The sequence below is a fragment of the Scomber scombrus genome, chromosome 18 (genome assembly GCF_963691925.1).
Source record: "Scomber scombrus chromosome 18, fScoSco1.1, whole genome shotgun sequence".
Taxonomy (NCBI): Eukaryota; Metazoa; Chordata; class Actinopteri; order Scombriformes; family Scombridae; genus Scomber; species Scomber scombrus.
In genome coordinates, this window is record NC_084987.1 from 22,058,828 (window position 1) to 22,077,139 (window position 18,312).

The 18,312-nt window shown below is 43.0% G+C and overlaps 1 protein-coding gene across 4 annotated transcripts; it reads right to left on the bottom strand.

The window, feature by feature from the left end:
* Positions 1–1,754: 1,754 nt before the first annotated feature.
* Positions 1,755–17,242, bottom strand: smarca4a (SWI/SNF related, matrix associated, actin dependent regulator of chromatin, subfamily a, member 4a). 4 transcript variants are annotated; one of them, XM_062438209.1, is made up of 34 exons: positions 17,075–17,242; positions 13,962–14,226; positions 13,517–13,649; positions 12,177–12,626; positions 11,882–11,980; positions 11,533–11,788; positions 11,126–11,252; positions 10,799–10,972; positions 10,489–10,662; positions 10,200–10,370; positions 10,064–10,111; positions 9,814–9,944; positions 9,473–9,536; positions 9,264–9,373; positions 8,766–8,913; positions 8,505–8,668; positions 8,335–8,401; positions 8,086–8,196; positions 7,753–7,995; positions 7,509–7,622; positions 7,263–7,370; positions 7,077–7,163; positions 6,937–6,983; positions 6,667–6,833; positions 5,406–5,569; positions 4,927–5,193; positions 4,311–4,388; positions 4,001–4,219; positions 3,647–3,909; positions 3,431–3,539; positions 3,225–3,326; positions 2,922–3,054; positions 2,677–2,816; positions 1,755–2,446 (listed from the first exon to the last, which is right to left on the bottom strand). In XM_062438209.1, exons 2-34 carry the CDS (start codon positions 14,181–14,183, stop codon positions 2,414–2,416), a joined length of 4,923 nt encoding a protein of 1,640 aa, XP_062294193.1. In that variant the 5' UTR covers positions 14,184–14,226; positions 17,075–17,242; the 3' UTR covers positions 1,755–2,413. The 4 variants fall into 4 exon arrangements, with proteins under 4 accessions (XP_062294193.1, XP_062294191.1, XP_062294192.1 ...); XM_062438207.1 differs by having other exon boundaries at positions 9,443–9,536; XM_062438208.1 differs by having other exon boundaries at positions 10,064–10,114.
* Positions 17,243–18,312: the final 1,070 nt, after the last annotated feature.

Genomic DNA, 18,312 nt, shown 5'->3' on the forward strand with positions numbered 1-18,312 from the left:
TTTTGTGAAGGACAGGACAGATTTATTCCACACTGAGAGCTGCGAGGTAAAGTTTCAATGTGAAACTTTGCAGCAAAAACATTCCAGCTTCCTAATAGTGTGTCCTGTAACCCACAAGGCTCCCTTCTGATCTTTTTAGGCGAGTTGCCCAAATCGATCTAAATGGAGAATACTTGAAGGGGAAAACTGACAATGAATCTTGAAGTAACGACAAACCACAACTGTACAAACACATACTGACATAGGAAAATGGGTCAACTTGGAGAATCACGCTGGGTAGACATCCAAAATTCAGCGGAGGAATGAGAATCACCCACATAGCAGATTCAAATACATAGGAAGAGGAGGATGACCCCCCCCCCCCCCCCCACCGCCTCTGTTTGTTCAGGTGTTGTGGCATGTGCTCCTACATACTAGTCAAAGTCACGTGAGGGAAAGGAGGATGTGAGCGTGTCAGGGTCAAACAGCAGTCTCTGAGGAAAGTGTAGGAAACTAAGATCAGATGATAACAGATTCTTATAATGTACCCTAAGGATAGCTACATGGAGAGACTGAAGTAGCTCAGTTAATTAGAAAAATAAAGGATTTACGATCCACTTATTGAGCCAGCTGTTAATACTTCACATAGTTAGAAAAAGTAATGGCTGAAAACATTAAAGCTAAAAGTGATTAATGAACTCTTAAAATTAATTAAGGTGATGCATAAGAACTAAAAAAGATACAAGTAAAGGATAAACAGTTTCAATATTTAACAATATCAGCTTTTATAGAGTTAAAGGATGTGTTCACAATTTTTCAAGTCTGTCTTAAAACAACAGTGAGGAGCCCAAATGAACAATGTAACATGTTTTTCTTGTTTTAAGCATTCCTCCTGTTCATACCCTCATGGCAATTAGAAGATTCCTTCATAATACACTTACAATGTAAGTAAGTGATAAGGGACAAAATCCACAGTCCTCCTTATGTGCAAAAACGTATTTAAAAGTTTATCTGAAGCTAATATGAAGTGTCAGTCATCCAAATGAGTCAAGTCCAGTAGGTATGTTTCAACGTTGCAGTCTTTTTAGTGCCAAAGTCCCTCTTTTTGTTACTATACTTCCACCACAGCTCAACAGGAAAACACAAAGAGAGAATTTGACGCTAAAAAGACTGTACGTGACAGATATCCACTTGATATGACGAAGGCAGACTGCTGAAGCCTCATATAAGCTTCACATCAACTTTTAAATGCATTTTAGCACAATGACACTGGATTTTGAGCCCCATCGCTTTCATTGTAAGCACATTTTAATCATTTTTATAGCCAGTATGAACAGGAGGAATGATTATAGCGAGAAAAAACACTTTTAGTGCTTAGACACCTGACTGTTGTTTAAATTTATGAATCTGTCCTTTAGTACCATAGCATTAAATAACATTCAGCTTAAAATCTGTTTAAATAAGCACAGTTGTAACATGTCAGGTGGTTTTTGTGATGATAGGGTAATTTCATTTATCTGATATTGCTGTAGGGATACATCTGATCTGAAAATGATTGTTGATTGGTCAAAACTGAAAAAAGAAAAACAATGAGGAAAACTGAAAAACTATGTTGCACCTCAAACACCACAATGATAGGTTCAGAAAAAGATGGCGCAAGATATGAACAAGCCTCAATTATCCTGCTACCTGTTCCCAGTAGGCCACCTAGTGTTCATATGTGATAATTGCAGTTATTGACCAAAAAAAACACCCTCAAGACAACAACATTAATTATGAGATGCCTTTATTGTACTTTTTGGAATCCAGTGACACCGACACGAGAAAATGGTCATTTCATCCCCTCCCCCTTTTACATACACAACCTGAGAAGGAGGGGCTGCAGGGTGGGATGTACCGTGATCCCGTTTTGTAGTCTTAAATTAAACACAGAGATAATAGAGAAGACACATCCAGGTGCATTTCCACAGACACGCACGACATGCATTCAAAAAGGGGGAAAATTCAGGGAACGCAGTGACTCCTGGTTCACATGTATGCTTTGTCTCAACGTAAAAGATGACAAAATTAATACCATTTTAAAAAAACAGTTAGCTGTCTTTATGGCCCGTGATCATTCTTATAATTCAGGCTCTGTCAATGTTCACTTACAGGAGAAAACAAAAAAGGCAAGGACACACTATTATTCATGGTAAAACTGGTTTAAATATGGAAGTGGATGGTTCATAGCTTTCATATTTAGGTTTTTTTTTTTCTTTTTTTCTTTTTTTAAATTGGTATATTTAATGAGAATACAAGTGTCTCACTAAAAATCAGCTCATCTAGGTAAAACTAGGTCTCCTCCACTGGCTGTCTCCCTGTTGTATCTAAGTAAAATATATAAATTCCAGTCAAGTAGCGCAGTGGGCCAGTGGTCCCATCAGGACAGGTCACTTCAGTCCTCATCGCTACCGCTGGCCGAACGCTCCTGAAAGAAAAGGACACAAACATTTACTTTCGTTACTTAAGAGAGGTACACAGGGATGAAGTGTCAAAATAATCAATAATACAAGAGAATGTTCAAGATCTGTAACAAAACTTAGTAAATTATATTGATCTCAACTGCTCTGAGAGGATTGTGAAAGCGGCATATTTCTACATTTATCTTCATGCCGGCTAGTTTCATTCAGAGACAGCAGGGGGCGCATGTTCTCTCACCTCTTCCTGTTCGTCCTCGCTGTCGTCGTCGCTCACCACAGGTTTAGCCCGGGCGCCGCGGCCCCTACGTCGTTGGCTTTTTCCTCCTCGGTCTCCTTTTTCTTTCCGGCTCAGCTTGATCTTCACCTTCACTGAACGAGCTGTCGGAGATCACACGTCGTCAACACATCATAGTTTAGAGAACCTCCTTCTTGACGCACCTTATGTAAAAGCTGACTTGTACATTTACAGTTTTTGATACTCACATTCAGACTCAGAGCCTTCGTCGATGTCATCCTCCTCTTCCTCGCTGTCCTCTCCCTCGCTTTCGTCCTCCTTCTCGATCTTTTGTCTCACGCTGGTGAAGACTGACTGGAGAACGATGGAGTCCTCATATATCTGGAAGGTTTAGAGATGGAGTTAGTCTACGGTATAAAATTCAAATCATGATGATGAAATCTTGTAAAACCTTGTGAATTTGTTGGGTTTTATCTTAAAGGAACTTGTGGCTGATGCTTAAAATACAAATATATATCCAGCATTTTTTAACAATGGAGGCGGACACTCACCAGAGAGCCCTCCAGGTTGAAAGTCTGGGCGTTCTGACACAGCAGCATCACATCCTTCTCCAGGTCGTTCAGGCTGCGGTACTTATGGCTGCGGATTCTCTCCTGATGGAACACAAGGCAGCAGTCAGAAATGGATTGCTAGACAAAAAGCACCCACAAAAGAGAACCTTTAAAACTTTTTTTTTTTTTTTTCTTTTAAATCTCACCTTGATCTTCCTGAAGTCCACTGGTTTGCGGATGAGCTCGTAGTACTCTGGCAGCTCCTTGCGAGAAGGCAGCTGGATGAAGACTTCGCTTAGCTGTCGCCCGTTGCTTCTGAAACCAGAGCGGTAGAGATTAGCATCTACTAATAAATTATACGACCACTTCATAGCTCACTTCAGAGCCCTGTTATAATTTCTGTTAATAACAATAATCCTCACCCATCCTTGTATTTGATAACTGCATCAACAATCTTCTTCATCTTCTTAGTGAGAGAGGCAGGGTTGGGAGAGAGCTTCTCAGCGGGCGGGCGGCCGCGTTTCTTTGCTTTCTTCACTTCCTCGTCTTTGTCCCGCACTCGCCCGCTGCTGGAGCTGGGCGTGGACGGGCCGCCGTCGTGGTCGCGGTCTCTCTTGCGCTTCCTGGTTGTCTTTTTGTGACGCACTTCCTCCTCAATGTCCTCTAGATTACCCTCTTCTATAGCCTGTTGGAGAGGAGGAGTTATGAGGTCGAACTCGTTTGACATCGATTCAGTAAAACTCTCACCAGACGCTGATATCAGATAAACATCACACCTTGAGCCACTGTTTCTCAGTGAGCGAGTCGCTGTAGTCCACCTCCTTGCGTTGGCGGGACCCTCGGCCGAACATTTTCTCCTCCTCCTCTTCGCAGGTGAGCCTCTCGACCTCAGCGTCGTCTTTCAAAATCCAGGCGGGCATATCGTCCTCCTCCATCAGCCGCGGTTTCCTCTTGGGGTTGCGGGCATCCTCGCGGCGTCTGTCGAGATCCATGCGCTGGAAGGAGAAAAAAAACAAGAGCACAGCAGTGAGTTAGTGGAGGTTATAAATGTGTTCATGTAATAACTGAAATTGATGTGCGACTCACCATGAACTGTTCAAACTCCTCTTCACTTCTGGCAATCATCTGATTAACAGTCTCATCATCGGGCACCTCATCCTCCTCCTGCGAACGGACGAGACAGGCAGTGAGACAATGCTAAAGGCAGATTAATGTGGTACAGAGCCATGCCTTTGAACTAATGACTGAGTCACTTAGCCAATGCAAAACAAGAAACATTAAATGTATTGTACCATTTACCTTATTTAGACAGTGAAAATATCACTTTGAAGCTTCTATTACATGGCTAAAGCTGTGCATATTCAACTGACTGAGCACAAGATGTAAGCTCTACCATTTTAGTGGAAAGACGAAAAAGGGGAAAAAATAAAAAGGGAAAAAAAGTAGCAGAAAGAAGGAGAAGAGGAATAGAAGGCATTTTTATGTTAGTATAGAAGATAAAGTATCATATTAACCATCAAAGATTTGTGTAGAAGTAGAAATACATAAGGGGAGAAAGGGAGAGTCTGGATTGATGATAGCTCACAAATCCTGAGAAAATAAGAAAAGACACAGAGGAGGAGAAAAGGATTGAATGAAGAGGTGGAGCAGCACTTAGGCGGATGTGGGTGGGTGGGCGATTTGGGAAGCAGTTCACACCCACCCACGCCCCCCTAGTGCGGCAGCCTCCTCGAACCCCGACCTCGTCCTGTTCCTCGTGCTCCAGAATGGCCTGTAAAAAGGCCCGGCGCTCAAAGCCTGACGACTTCTGGTCGAACATGCCGGCCTGGATGACCTTCTGGTCCACATTCAGTTTGTACTTTGCTGCCGCCAGAATCTTCTCCTCCACACTGTTGACAGTGCAGAGGCGGAGCACGCGGACCTCGTTCTGCTGACCGATACGATGTGCTCTGTCCTGCGCCTGCAGGTCCTGTAGGAGCACGTGAACATGTCACTGATTAGTTTATATGAACTTAAGGAAAATGTATCAATCGCAATTAACAGGTTAATTTTACTCAACGTATTTATAATGTGATGTTCTTACATTTGCATTGTTGAATTGAATTTGAGTTCATTGGATGCCAACACAAGCATCTCACTGACATCTTTGTTGATGTAAACATGTAGTAGATTTGTATTTACCTGATGTGGGTTCCAGTCGCTGTCAAAGATGATGACAGTGTCAGCAGACTGCAGGTTGAGCCCCAGACCTCCAGCCCTGGTACTGAGCAGGAACACAAAGTACTCAGAGGCTGGGTCATTGAATGTCTTCAGCAGCATGCCACGATCCTCAGCCTTAGTGGTTCCTGTGAGGGGGAAAAGATTAGGAAAAAAGATGAATCCCAAATGATCCTTATAATCATATAGTCAGGTGTATCACTTTTATGAAGAGATGCAACAATTAATTGATGAATCAGTTAGTTCATCATTAAAAGCAATGATGGTCAATTATTCATTTAAAGCAAAAAAGCAACAAAAACAATCTCTGGGTTTCAGCTTCTCAAATGTGATGATTTAATTCCTTTCTTTGTCATTCATGGTATTTTACTGAGTATTCTGGTGTTCTGGACTATTGGTTGGATAAAGAAAGACATTTGAAGACATCACCTTTGACTCTGGGAAATTATAGCAGTGATTTTTCATTATTTTACATTTTATAGACAAGACAATTGATGAAGAAAAGACACGGATGAATCGCTAACGAAAATAATTGTTAGTTGCAGTCAGACCCTACTGATTTCTCTTTTCATCTGCAATAAAAAATAAAAAAAATTTTCAAAACTGAAAATGTATCACTCAAAGTAACCTTGTTTAAATAAGTGAGCTCTGCAAAGCTAGGCTTGCTATACTTATTCCTCCATACAACTTTATTGTTGCCTAAAAACTATTAACAACAAAATTGAGTCACACCGTTGCACTGGTTGACGTGTTCCTCCAATACAATGAATGTGGACGCTGTAGTTTAGTTCTGAGTCATTCCCACACACTTCCCTGCTGCTGACAATACTCACAAGTGCACCAGCAGCTGCTGTAACTACAGCTGAAATTAGTCCTCAATAAATACACTATTTAGTCCTGGTTTAGTGATGTTTACTAAAAATAATAGTGCCCCAGCTGTTTTGGAAATTTGCTTAGCCTTGTTTAAAAAATAAAAGTTTATTTTTATAACCTGTTTTGTAAGACAGTACAATGAGCAACAATGAGCTTGAGGCTGAGAGCCACAGACAGGTATAGAACTCCATCAGCCTGATCCTTTAATACAGGTTATCTCACATAGTCACATGTGGCTGATGAGCAACATGCTCAGCAAAACCAATTGTTTACTATTCAGCTATGAGCACATTCCCATGAGAGAGAAGTGGGATTTATAAAAAAAAAAAAAAAATTATCACAAGCTCCTCACCGTCCAGACGCAGGTACTTGAAGCTACGGTAGGCGAAGTAGTCCTCCATGATGGTCATGAGCGTGGTCATCTGACAGAAGAGCAGCACTTTATGGTTGGTGGCCCTCAGCTTGGGCAGGATACGATCCAGCAGCTCGAACTTCCCGGAGGAGCGGTACAGGTCAGGACTGCACAGACAAGAGGGAGAATGTGAGCCAGTATGCAACGTATACACACACACAAGATACACAGGTGCAGTACAAAACACACATCATTTCAAGCTTTACCTACCCACTCACTACTCCACCAGAGTAACCAAGATGCTCAGAGAAAGATTCCTGTAAAAAAAACAATATACAGTGATCTTACTCTTCAATTGTACTTAAGAGAAAGACATTTAGTGACAGCTTGATTAAGGTGGAGAGTCGTACCTCAATGTGCTGGAACATGTAGGGGTGGTTGCAGATCTTTCTCAGCTGCATGATAGTGTTCATCAGGGTCTTCGTTCCACCTTTACCCTGGAAGATGCAGAGGGAGAACACAAAAAAATTAATTTTCACAAATGATTCTTGAAGTTTCATGTTTTCAAAGTAATGTTACCACTAGGAAATTCTTACCTTCTTGTCTTTCTCTGACCCGTCTGTGAGCAACACTCCCTTGGCCTGCATGTGTCTGTATAAAACTCTCTGGAGGGCTGACATGTCGCACTTGATGACGTACTCCACCTAGAAAAAAAACAACGAGGAGCGGAAAAGCTAAGCAAACTTACCATATTATATATCAAGAATGTTCAAAACACGCAATTCCAGATCATGAAAACACAAGCGGGGCCAAATCTTTAAAAGAGAGAAAATTGGTCGAACCTTCTCGGGCAGCTGGGCCTCGACTTCCTTCTTGAGTCGGCGCAGCAAGAAAGGTCGCAGCACCTTGTGTAAACGTCGGATGATGAGGATGGTCTCTTCTTCATTCAGGTCAACCTAGAAGGATAAAAAAAGAGAAAGAGAGAAGGGAGGATGAGGTTTTTTAGAAAATATAATCTTTTTTGTTAGAGACAGACAGTGTTCAGCTCACAGAACATGTTCATTTGCGGGACGAGTATGACTTCACCTTCTCTCCGGTCATGGCGAAGGGGGCGTTGAACCACTGCTCGAAGGTGGTGCAGCTCTTGAAAATGGTGGGTAGGAGGAAATTGAGCAGGGCCCAGAGTTCGGGCAGCTTGTTCTGCAGCGGGGTTCCTGTGAGCAGCACGCGCCGGGGGGCCAAGTAGTGTGTGTTCAAGACCTGGGTCAGCTTACAGTGGTGGTTCTTCATACGGTGGCCCTCGTCCACGATCATGTACTTCCAACGAAGCTGTGGGAGGGAATGATGTAAAGTTAGGGTTTATTTACCACTACGTGACTAGACAGGATTTCGGGTATGACTCGGTTTGAGGATTCTTACCTTTGCTAGCACTTGTTTATCTTTGATAATGTACTCGTACGTGGTGAGCAGCACGTTGAACTTGCCGCTGCGCAGGATGGGAACGAATGCGCGACGAGCGGCTGGAGAACCCTGAAAAATGAAAAGAATCGGTTTTAGTTCGTTTTCAACAATTGAACTAAATTTGTTTTAAACACTTTTTTTGGTGACTATAGCGTGGCATGCCTCAATCTTGAAGAACTGACAGAATATCAAAAAGGAGTCACTGACCTTGTAGGAAACCTTCACGACAGATGGCGCCCACTTATCAAACTCATACACCCAGTTAGATAGAGTTCTACAAAATAAAAGACAAGTTTGGTTCAGAACTTGAACAGCTTTCTAATGAGCATTTATTGGTTTTAACTTCATGTTTTAGGGTTGCTACGTTTTGGACTCACGAGAGAGGTACAATGATGAGGAAGGGCCCGTTGAGGCGCTTCATCTCCATGAGGTAAGTGATGAGGGCGATGGTCTGGATAGTTTTTCCCAGACCCATCTCATCAGCCAGGATGCCATTCAAGTTGTTGTTGTAAAGCGACACCAGCCACTCCAGACCTTTAACCTGAGCAGAAAGACAGTTCCGATCAGCCATTCTAATTCATTAAACAATCTTACGGGCTGATGGTACTCTACAGTTTCTCTCTGCCTGTATTAATTACCTGGTACTGTTTGAGCTGCCCGTTGACCAGCAGTGTGGACTGAGTATCCACTCTCTCTGTGACGGCGTGAGCGACCGCGTAGTAGGACTGCAGGCCTCGGTTGAATGCTGCATTGCCGTACTCGTCGTCCACATCCTGCTTGGCGTGTCTGGTGGCGAGAGGCGAGGGAGAAAATACAACGAGACGTGTTTGGGTGGAAGAAAAACAGCAAATGAACACAACCATGATACTGAAAGACAACATCAGAGAACAAAGCAATGCCTTAAAATATAACTTTATATCACTTAATTATGAGAACTGTAATTCATTGGTATATATTATGTATTATACACTTATTTCTTGCTAACAGACAATATCAGACAAATTATAATTGCAATTTGTAAACTAAATATACAGTTTCACTACAAAAAAAACACTGTCTATTATCTTTCTTGGGATAGGGTTAGGGAGGGGGATTTCTCAGGAACTAAAGAGACCAAATTCTTGGTGGTTTCTTACTCGATGATGCACTGGACATCCACTTCAGAAACCTCTTCGGTGTCGGGGTTAGGGATCTTCTTCTTGTCATCTGCCTGAACTGAGGAAGAATGAGGCTGCTCTTCTTCCTCCTGATAAAAAAAACAAAAACCAACCAGGTCAGAAAAGATTCAACAACAAAATTACAACTGTTCCTTTACCTTTGTTTTAGTCATCACTGGTTCGTGTACCTCCTCCTCCTCTTCCTCATCTGAACCACTCTCTTCACTGTCTGAACGTGGCGCTACTTCATATCTGTAAAAGGGAACAAAATGTTTTTGGAAAGGTTAGAAACATTTACAAAGATATGAGCTTCCCTCTCTGTTCTTCTAAAAGGACATGCTATCCTTGAAAACATGATCACTAACTCATAAGATACTCAGTGTGATACTAAGCTTTGTAACATGTAACCTTCATTTCAGAACATCAGCTTCCAGCATTAATATCAGAATTTAAATAACTTGGACTGGACTGAGAGTGTTACATCAAATGATCTGATTGAATATACGGGGCTAATAGACATGACACTGACCCTGGGTTCATTTCGAGCCAGGTCTCCAGCTGGCCAGCCTTAGGTGCCTCAATCCCAGTCAGGATCTTTCCGCTGTCCACATGGATCACCTTCACCGGGAGGTCGCTCATCTGACTGGTCTCATCTAAAGGCTGGAAGAAAGAAAACGTAACATTAACTTCCATGCCAAGTATGTCATCATGCTGCACATTAAGACATCTTGTTCAAACATAGCTGATGCTTGAAAGTCATTTTCATCCTCCTGTCTCACCTCTCCATCGGGACCAAGACCAGCGGGACCACCGTCTGAAGTCTCTGGCTTCTGGAAACAATAAAAGTACATTTACAAAAACCTACCTTATCTTAGACACATTACAAAAAACGACCAACTGGTTACAAAGATTCACCTTCTTTTTCTTCTTCTTCTTCTTCTTCTCTTTGAGAGCTTGAGCGGCTTTGTGGGCTCGCACCAGCTCGGTGAGGTTGGCCACGTACTCGTCCGTCTGCTGCAACAGGTAGGCCAGACGCTTGTCTTTCTTTTGGTCGATGAGTTTACGATAGCCCTCCTCATCTTCAGCCTACGTTGAGATGTTTTTGTTAGACGGATGCAAGTGTACAATAAACATTTCTTGGCGTATGACTGATCCCGTCAACCTATGAGCAAATAAACACGTAATTTGTGACGATTTGTCTCACCATCAGCCTCCGCATTCTCTCCTTCTCAATGCGCTCATTCTCTTTCTTCTGCTCGCGCTCAGTGTTGGCGTGGTAGGTGGCGACAGCTTTGGTAGCCTTCTGGATCTTCGCTGTGATGGAGCGATGGTACTCCTTAAAGTCCTTGGCATGCTGCAGGATGCTGTTGAGGTATTCCTATCAACAAAAAGATACAAAAAGCTAAGAGTTATATTTACATACCATGTGTTTAAGGACATTTTCTCCTCTAACGATCCGCTTACGCTTGTTTCTCTGTTAAGAAATTTCAATAAGGTGCTTTTCCATGGTGTACCTGGTGTTTCTGACGACGTTTGCGCTCTTGTTCGATCTTCTGCTGCTTCTCAAGCTTCTCGGTGATTCGGGCCTCGCGTAGAGACTGGCGTTTGCTGCGCTTGTAGGCTTTAGCGTTCAGGGCAGTTTCCAAAGCGGTGTCACGACGCATGCAAACCACCACCTCCTGACGCAGCTGTAGGTACACAAAAGTCGAAGTGTTACATCCTGTATCTACTTCGCTTGGGAGAAAAGGGAATATGACAGCATCGGTTAAGTAAGCAGAAGTCAAGCAAGTCCTACTGGCTGTACGTAACACATTTCCCTCAGACAACTAAAAGTTGTGTACCTGTCTCTGGAAGTTAAGCAACCTCAGGGCCTTCAGCTCGATGTTGGCCTTGGTGCGGAGGTCGCCGGCAAGGGAGCCGGGCAGGTTCTCCAGCTCCTGGATACGGTGAGCAATACGGGCTTGTAGCCTAAAAATACATATATAAATTAAAAATGTATAATGAGAGAGATCCAAACCACTATTTTATCTCCGCTTCTGGCTGATTGTCCATTATGAGAAGAGAAAATACTCAAATTTCCCTTTAAAAGGTTTTATGGATTTGGTTTTTCTGCGATAAAATCTAACGCGGTTCAAATATTCTTCGAAACCATAAATAGTGTGTTATTATTAACCTGGAAAATCTTTGTATGTAAAACAACTCAACAGGGTTCTGTTTTAGGCCCAATTGGTCCCCCATCCTGTCTCACCTGTATTCTCTCTCCTGGAGGATCTCCACTGGGTCCAGCCCGCGAGGTTTTTGAATGGGGGTTATTCGATTCTGCTTCTGGTGAAGCATCATGGGAGGGGGCTGGGCAGGCTGTCCTGGGGACTGCGTCTGAGGGGGCATTACTGGCGAGGCAGCTGGTGGCACAGAGGGAGGAGCGGGAGAGGGTCTGCCAGTGGGCTGAGGTGGAATAAGCTTCTGAGGAGGGTTGGATGGAGCAGCAGCATTCACCATTGGTCCTGCAAGGAGTGAATCAGAGGAGATCAGTGCTGCTGTATGCGCACTTTAAAAAAAAAACACATTGCTGAAGTTAATGCCAAGACTAACTTTACCTTCAGGCCATGATTTGGGGGGTCCGTTGGTAGGTGGGCCTTGCATACCTGGAGGAACTCCTGCTGGTCCAGGAGGTGGCATGTTGGGACCCACCATGCCTGAAAGCACATACATCTTATATTAATAAAAAGTACAAACAATAACATTTTTTTTTTTTAATCATATGTACCGCCACCAGGGGTCACTGTTCTGCTACCAATTTGTTTTTTTTTTAAAGCTTATGTTACATATTTGCTATAATTTTGCACATTACAAAAATACACTGAAGCTTCCTGGAGGCCTTCCTAAACTCACCGTGAGGTCTGTTGTAGTTGGCCTGAGCTGGTCCCGGCCCGGCCCCAGGTACACCTCCAGGGCCTGTAGTAGGAGGCATGGGCTGTTGCTGCATCCCTGGCATGGGCCTCTTCCCCTGCACGGCCATCTGCAGGTGCTCTGGTAAAGGCTGACTGCGCGCCAGCATTTTGTAAGCCATAATCTGGGCCCTGAGTTGGTGCAGCTGGTTCTGGTTGAAAGGAGTGGGTCCACCCGCTCCTGCCGGTCCACCTCCCACACCGCCTGGACCCTGGGGACCCTGGGGAACCCCGCGGTTCGGTTGACCCATTCCCTGGTTAGGGTCACCGCTGCCCTCCATAGGGCCAGCACCAGGACCTGAGGGACCTACGGGCATCATGGGGCCAGACGGGGGGCCGTTGGCTGGGACAGGGCTAGGTGCGTGCTCTGAGCCGCCCAGCGGAGAGGGGTAACCTGGACAACAAAGAAAATGATTCAGGCATTATATTTTAAAAAGTTCTTAATATGATAAAGAGAACATATTGAATGTGAGGACGGTTTAAAACCGTCATGTCCTTTTTAACAACTTAGATCAAGTGACAGACGTGAGTTTTACACTTTTAGTCAAATGGACATGTAGAGATATTTATTCTTATAACATTCAACTATTGCAACCAGATTAAACTTTAAAAGTGAAGAGCTGAACTACACAAAATAGAACAACCCGGAAGATTGAGCTAATTGCTAATTAAGATAATGACAGTAAGCTAAGTAATGTAGTTTTAATCTTTCTAGTTTATACTAGTAGGACTGAACAAACCACTCTTTACCTCTATATGACATTTACATATAATGCTTGCAACCACATGCATGCACTATTAGTCGACTTCACACTGCTGTCATATTATTCCACTGCTCTCTATTTGTCTCTGTATCTCTCACTATCCTTCTCCTCTTTTGCTTACTGACTGTGTGGTTTTGTAGATGCAGCTGCCTTTGTTATTGTCTGCAAAGGGAAACCCCCCCCCCCAGCCCTGCCCTCTGGCTGTCCTAACCACTGCTCACGCTGTCACGCTGCCAAATGAGCAGCAACACAAAGAAGAGAAACCGGCTGGATGGGTTTATACTTACATACAAAAAGGAAAGAGTAGAGAAAGTTATGAAGGTGAAATTAACCATTTGTCAACATCTGTCTCCCTTCTCCCGCTGCATTTCGACTACATACAACAACTCTGAGGATTCAAACTGGCAACCTACGTGAGGCTTGCAGACTCTGCTACCCCACCACTAAGTTATTTAAATGAGACTTGTATTTGCATGTTTACTCTTTCTACCATAAAATACAATATTGGGTTATGTATTACCTTGGGAATGTTGGTCCATGGGGCTCGGAGGGGGTCCCATCCCGCTGTGGGCCCCAGGTCTCATGCCCATGCCCTTCATCTGGGCGTAGCGAGGGTCATCGGGCATTCCCTTCTCATGCATGCCTTCCATGGGCTGCAGGAAACACATAAGAATCGAGCATGAAACAAACTCTGAAATGAGGTTGGAACATCTATTTTACAGGTGACTCAGGAGCTACATATTTTATCAGCTATATTGTATAAAAGCTACAGGAGTAATATTTAGATTAAGACAGTCAATATAAGTTACGCTTTAACAGGCAATTACAAAATAATGAGCAAACAGGTGAAAAGTTAGTTTTTAAAGCATTATTAGAAAAAGATTAACATGTACCAGTGTGTGTGAATCAATTTTCAACCCACTAATATATTAAGAAAGGAATAAGACGTAAAAACTGTTATGTACTTTGTGCATCTGGTGCATGTTGTCCTGAGGATATCCTGAGGGTCCTTGTGGAGGGTGGGGGTGTCCAGATCCAGGAGGTCCTGGGCTTGGACCCATCATGCTGTGGGCCGAGCCAGGAGAGGGACCCGGGCTTGGGCCCAACATGCCTCCTGGAGATGGCCCTGGGCCTGGGGAGGGTCCGGGCCGAGGTGTCCCTCCCATCGGGGGGTCAGGAGTGGACATCTTTCAGGGGGACACAGGGAATGTGTGGCAGCAGCAAGTACCCCTGCGGTGAGAGACGACAACAAAGAATTAGTATATCTCTGACCAGACCAGTGTGTTTGTTTTTAAATCCACTTAAAAATGTTCCACTGAGACTACAAGAGATGTTTAAGTCCAAATCACAGAATAACATACATAAAATATTCATGATTGATTATTTTACCAGAATAACCTCTATCCACCCTCTTATTTAAAAAAGGGACAGTCCAACCAAAACAACATCTAAATAAATGTTCATCTTTCTTCAAGTGCAAATTCAGCTGGCAGGTTAGATGTGATGTGCTGCAGCCTGGAGGTACAAACCAGGATATAATGAGCTCTGGGACTTGGTGTGATACTCAAAGGACCAACATATAACACAAAAAACTAAACCATTATGTCTCTTTCAAGCTATATTTAGACTAATAATTAATCACAATCATTCACATATCATATATGCATCGTATATGATATATAGTGGTCTGTTTCTGCATAAATCGGACATAGACCTCCCTTCTGTTATGCATTTAGGATAATAATCCAGTGTTAAATATTTGTGTGTGGCAATAGCATGTGAACCTCTAGGAGTATTAATTCACTTGAAGGGGAAATTAGACTCAGGTGTTTGAATCAATGGGTCAATGTTTGTATCAAGTATGATACTGAGACGGTGTCTTATTAAAAAAGAGAAATCTGGGTCTTCACTATCCGTGCATCAAGTTGCTAACAAAGAAGATATCTGACAACCTTCAAAGAAGAGTTGTTGATGCTCACCATACTGGTAAAGGCTTAAAAAATAATTTCTAAAGAGTTTGGACTCCATCAGCTGTCTGTCAGGCAGATCATGTACTAACGGAGAGCAATCAACAACACTGTTACCCTCCTCAAGAGTAACTGAACACCAAAGACCACACCAAGAACAAGGTGTGTAATTGTTTGGGAGGACCCCAGGGTTGTCTAGCAAACTTAAAGCCTCTCTAGCAGTGGCTAACATCAATGTTCATGAGTCCTCCATCAGGAGAACATTGAAAATCAATGGTGAGCAGAGCTGCAAGTAGAAACTAACTACTTTCCAAAAACAACATTGTTGCTGTCTACAATTTGTTCAAGACCATGTGGATAAGCCAGAAGTCAATTGGTAAAATGTTCTGTGGACAGATAAGACCTAAATCAAACTCTTTAGCTTGAGTGAGAATGTTTGGTGACAAGCAAACCAGGACGGCTTGTAATCCTTAATGGAGCTATGAATTCTGAGTCGTACCAGCAAATTCTACAGGAAAATATCAAAGTATCTGTCCATGAACTGATGCTCATCAGAAAGTGGTATATGCAGCAAGACCACAACCCTAAACACACAAACTGTACTACCAGGGAATGGTTAAAGCAGAAGCAAATTAATGTTTCAGAACAGCCGAGTCAAAGTCCTGACCATAATCCTATAGTAATACTGTGGAAGGACCTGAAGCGGGCAGTTCGTGCAAGTAAGCCCACCAACATCCCCAAGTTGAGACGGTACTTTATGGAGGAATGGGCTAAAATTCCTCCAAGCTGATGTACAGGGCTGATAAACTGTTACCGGAAATATTTGGTTGAAATTATTGCTGCAAAAGGGGGTCACACCGGTTACTGAAAGTAAGGGTTCGTTATTTTGCCTCACACAAATATGTAATATTGGATAATTTTCCTCAATAAATAAATTCATACATTTATAGTTTTGTCTTATATTTTTTTTCCGGTTCCCTCTATCAAGATTTAGGCCATATTTATGCAAAAATAGATATAATTATTAAGGTTTACAAACTATGAGGCTCTACTGTATGCAGTCAATGACTAAAGGAAATTGTTTTACATCATTCTGGGGTGAACTGACCCTTTACATTTGTTGAACACTAAACTATAGTTTCCTCACACGATGACAGATGGTCGGTTTGTGATCCTTAGATGCCAGTAAAACAACAGAGCTCATACATCTATATTTACATATTACAGGGTCTGACTCGTAAACCTGGAGTTGTAACGATGTCAACAAAAGCTTCATAAAAACTGGATCCCTGAGAGGTCATCAAAACCAGAAGTTCATGGGTCAGACACCTTTGTAAATAAGGGTGACCAAGATACATCTCTAACAGACAGACACAGGCGACGAATAACATTAATTGACAAACCTGTTTGAAGATAACACTCTATATCAGACCAGATAATACAATGTTTACATGTACAAGCAAACAGTAGTCAGATGAGCTATTATGATCATTCCTAGCTTTGCTAACGTTAGCAGGGCCCAGTCGGATTTCATTGTGGACGTTACATTATGTCGGTTCACAGACTTAAAACCCACGTTAATATCTCGTCTGTAATAACGCGAGTTTTCTGGTTGATTCTCCATTAAAAGTCACATCAAATGTATGTTAAAACTACAAAGACTCCGGGTTAGCCTAGCTACTTTAAACGCCTGTATTGTTAACACAACATAAGCGGGTCGGTGACGGCGGTTAGCATGCTAGCGAGCTAGTTGAGTTAGCCTAGCACGGCCATGCTCTCCCGGGCCAATTAGGCAGAAAAATTGGTTGTTTTGCGCTATTTTTTGTCCAGATGCGCCAACATGTGAAAGGTTAGAGCATCCCTCATCGCTAAAGCTGATTGATCCACCGCGCCTCCCGTACCCCCGGCACACAGCTCCGCTCTAAACACATTTCCAAAAACACTTTTCATTCATTGCTCTCTGTCGCGCCACGGCAGCGCTGCTGTAATGTCGGTGTCGTCTTTTTCTCAACCGTAAAATACCCTACAAACACACATATAACCCAATGCAGTCGCACAGAAATACACACAAAACTCCCATTTACTGTAATAATTAATTGTATTTGACTTACACGAGTGGTGAAAGGTGATGTTTAAAAACCTCACCGGTTGCAACGTCTCTTGGTTTTTCCTCCTAGCTAGAAACAAAGAGCGACCTACCCAGTTGGTTTTTTTCCTCCACCCCCCTCTCTCGGTAGATTGTATCTTAGGGACCGGCCTGTGCAGCTCTGCAGCGCCCCCATCCACCGTCTCGCTCACTACCCGCATGCCCAGTGAAGGCAAGAAGGCTGCTGCAGGGAGGGGTGAAAGGAGCGAGGAGGAGCCGACGTGGGGGGATGGGAGAGCAAATCAATCACACGGTGTCGTCGAAGAGTAGAGCAAGAATAATCAGTTACCGGCGCCTTTTCTAATCTACTGTGATATGATGTAAATACTTTAAAGACGGATTTATAGCAGTCGTTCGACGTAATTTAAAGTCACACGACGTTTTTACTTAATGCTTCGTCGTGCCAGCTAAACTATTTAGACGAGGACGTTACAATTTAGCTAAAGAGCAAAAATATTAATAAGGAAGTTCAGTGAAAACTACAATCTCCATGACGACGTTAGTAACACTATCCAGTCACATAGTGCGACAAAGTATGACTGAAAATGTCCAGGTGTGCGACATGAAATGAAAGTGTTACTGACAGACGACCTTCCACTGGTTTGCCCCCAAGCTTTAAAGATACTGTGTAGCATGTCTCATTCCTTTAGCTTTATTTATTAATTGCAGGATCGTACTGTACACCCCAGTCTCCAGGTACTCTGCTCCTTAAATCCCCAGATTAGCCTGTAACCTTCTGTCTGTCTTTCCTCCATGCAATGACTACACAGGAATAACAACACTTAAACGTGTATACAGTATATTGCACTACAGTAGTTTGATGAGCCCAAGTGAGTTTTAATGACACATTTACACAATATGAAACCACTTTGTTGAATCAGTTTCTTTTAAAATGCCCTCACGGTTGGCACAAAGATTGGAATAAGATGCTGGTTAAAGGAAAATAAGCATTGTTGATTGTTTTTTTTCTCATTCTGGGACCCTGAAGAGTCTGGTAATTATCTGGGTAAGAACCCTATGAGCTTTGACTCAGTTCTCAACAGCCTGCAGTGGAGCTCCTCCTGGTTGGCTGGAGACCTTCCAGCTGGTGATGACTGCTGAGCACTTAAAAGTCCCTGGCCCTTCAGCTGGAGGTTCAGGAACTAAACTATGTCTGCCTCAGCACTCACTCTGTCCAGGATGTCACTCAACTCGATAACTCGA

What these genes read in the sequence shown, in the direction of transcription:
- smarca4a (XM_062438206.1), bottom strand. Translation starts at nt 14,183, where the DNA reads ATGTCCACTCCTGACCCCCCGATGGGAGGGACACCTCGGCCCGGACCC. An exon ending in GTCTTGGTCCCGATGGAGAG is followed by an intron (nt 9,945 to 10,063) that starts GTGAGACAGGAG and finishes TCTTTCTTCCAG; the next exon opens with CCTTTAGATGAGACCAGTCA. An exon ending in AGGCCCAGCTGCCCGAGAAG is followed by an intron (nt 7,371 to 7,508) that starts GTTCGACCAATT and finishes TTTTTTTTCTAG; the next exon opens with GTGGAGTACGTCATCAAGTG.